Source organism: Perkinsus marinus, assembly GCF_000006405.1.
Source record: "Perkinsus marinus ATCC 50983 genomic scaffold scf_1104296952306, whole genome shotgun sequence".
In the NCBI taxonomy this organism is placed as follows: Eukaryota; Perkinsozoa; order Perkinsida; family Perkinsidae; genus Perkinsus; species Perkinsus marinus.
In genome coordinates this window covers 97,858-99,045 of record NW_003208911.1, presented here as the reverse complement: position 1 = coordinate 99,045, position 1,188 = coordinate 97,858, and the positions used below count along the sequence as shown (strand labels likewise).

The 1,188-nt window shown below is 43.4% G+C and overlaps 1 protein-coding gene across 1 annotated transcript in view; it reads right to left on the bottom strand.

Annotated features, from left to right (window-relative positions):
* Nucleotides 1–600: 600 nt before the first annotated feature.
* Pmar_PMAR014111 (hypothetical protein) overlaps nucleotides 601–1,188 on the bottom strand; it is a gene marked incomplete at both ends in the record, with an annotated part of 1,437 nt that continues 849 nt past the window's right edge. Inside the window, one exon of the mRNA XM_002777083.1 lies at nucleotides 601–758. Within this exon, the coding sequence (XP_002777129.1) occupies nucleotides 601–758 (158 nt within the window). The remainder of the gene's footprint in view (nucleotides 759–1,188) is intronic.

Below are 1,188 nucleotides of genomic sequence, written 5' to 3'. Positions count from 1 at the left end.
CATGTCTACAGTCACTAGATTTGCTTGAGGGTTATCCTCAGTGGTACGATCGTCATCTCATTCCTCTGAAGTGCTCCGATGGCCGACTACGTTATGCTTCGGTTTATACGCGTAATTTGGATGAGAGCCCTATGGACTGGGAGAAAATGACCTTCTATGCTTTGTATTCTCTCGAACAACATGATCAATTCTACGTAGCCGGGCTCGCGAAGCGTGCATAGCCTTTCAAGTAGATACTGGTTGAATGGACGTGTCCTTTTACTATAGGATTCCAATACAACCAAATGCAGCCCGACTGCAGTTCATTGTGTTACTAAATTCGGGTCTTGGATATCAAGAATAACAATCGAGCGAACTGTTCTGAGAGGGCAGAGGGGAATGACGGTATTCTGTTGGACTTGTGTAGACTCATGAACTCATGATTAACGACGTCTGAAGATAATGGCAACTCAACTCGATGGGATCACTTAGCATTGTGAAGTGTTGAATGTCGTATATTACATCAGCACATAGGTTATGTAATAGTGTAACAATGTGAACTTCATACTTTACGACCATAGCTTCACTGATCATCAGTTTCATGGCTCATGTCAATTGTGGTCATTCAGCGGCGAGAAGGACCTTACCGACGATACCAAAATTATCTCGGACGAGTTTCTTGAACATTTCCCAAAACTGTGGTAGCATATTATCAAACAGCATTATTCCAGCAAGAATGAATAGGAATATCAATATCATAGTGAGGAAGGAGGCATGACCTGAACACCACCAACAACAGAGCTCCTGCACCCCCTGTTGTTGTCGCCCTAACAACTGCTTACGAGCTCCACAGAATACTGCGAATACTACTAGTCCAGCGAGCATGAAAATGGATTCTGAAGATGTGACAAACTAGTATAAGAATCGGTGAGCACTCAGTGATAATGAGTACTACCAATTCCCATTGCCCAACCTGCATAGGTCTGCACGAGGTTGTACCACCATCCCTGAAGTCATGACACCATGAGATGAGAGTAAAACACATGAGGATGCAATCGAACGAGGGTGAAGAAGGTTCTCGCTACATCTCGATATTCTGAATTATGGAGGAAGTGATCCAAATCAGCTCCTCTGAACATCCATCTCCAGAATGAGTTGAGGAAGTCTAGCATTATAAAGTTACCCTACTATTGAGACGAGCAGTACTAA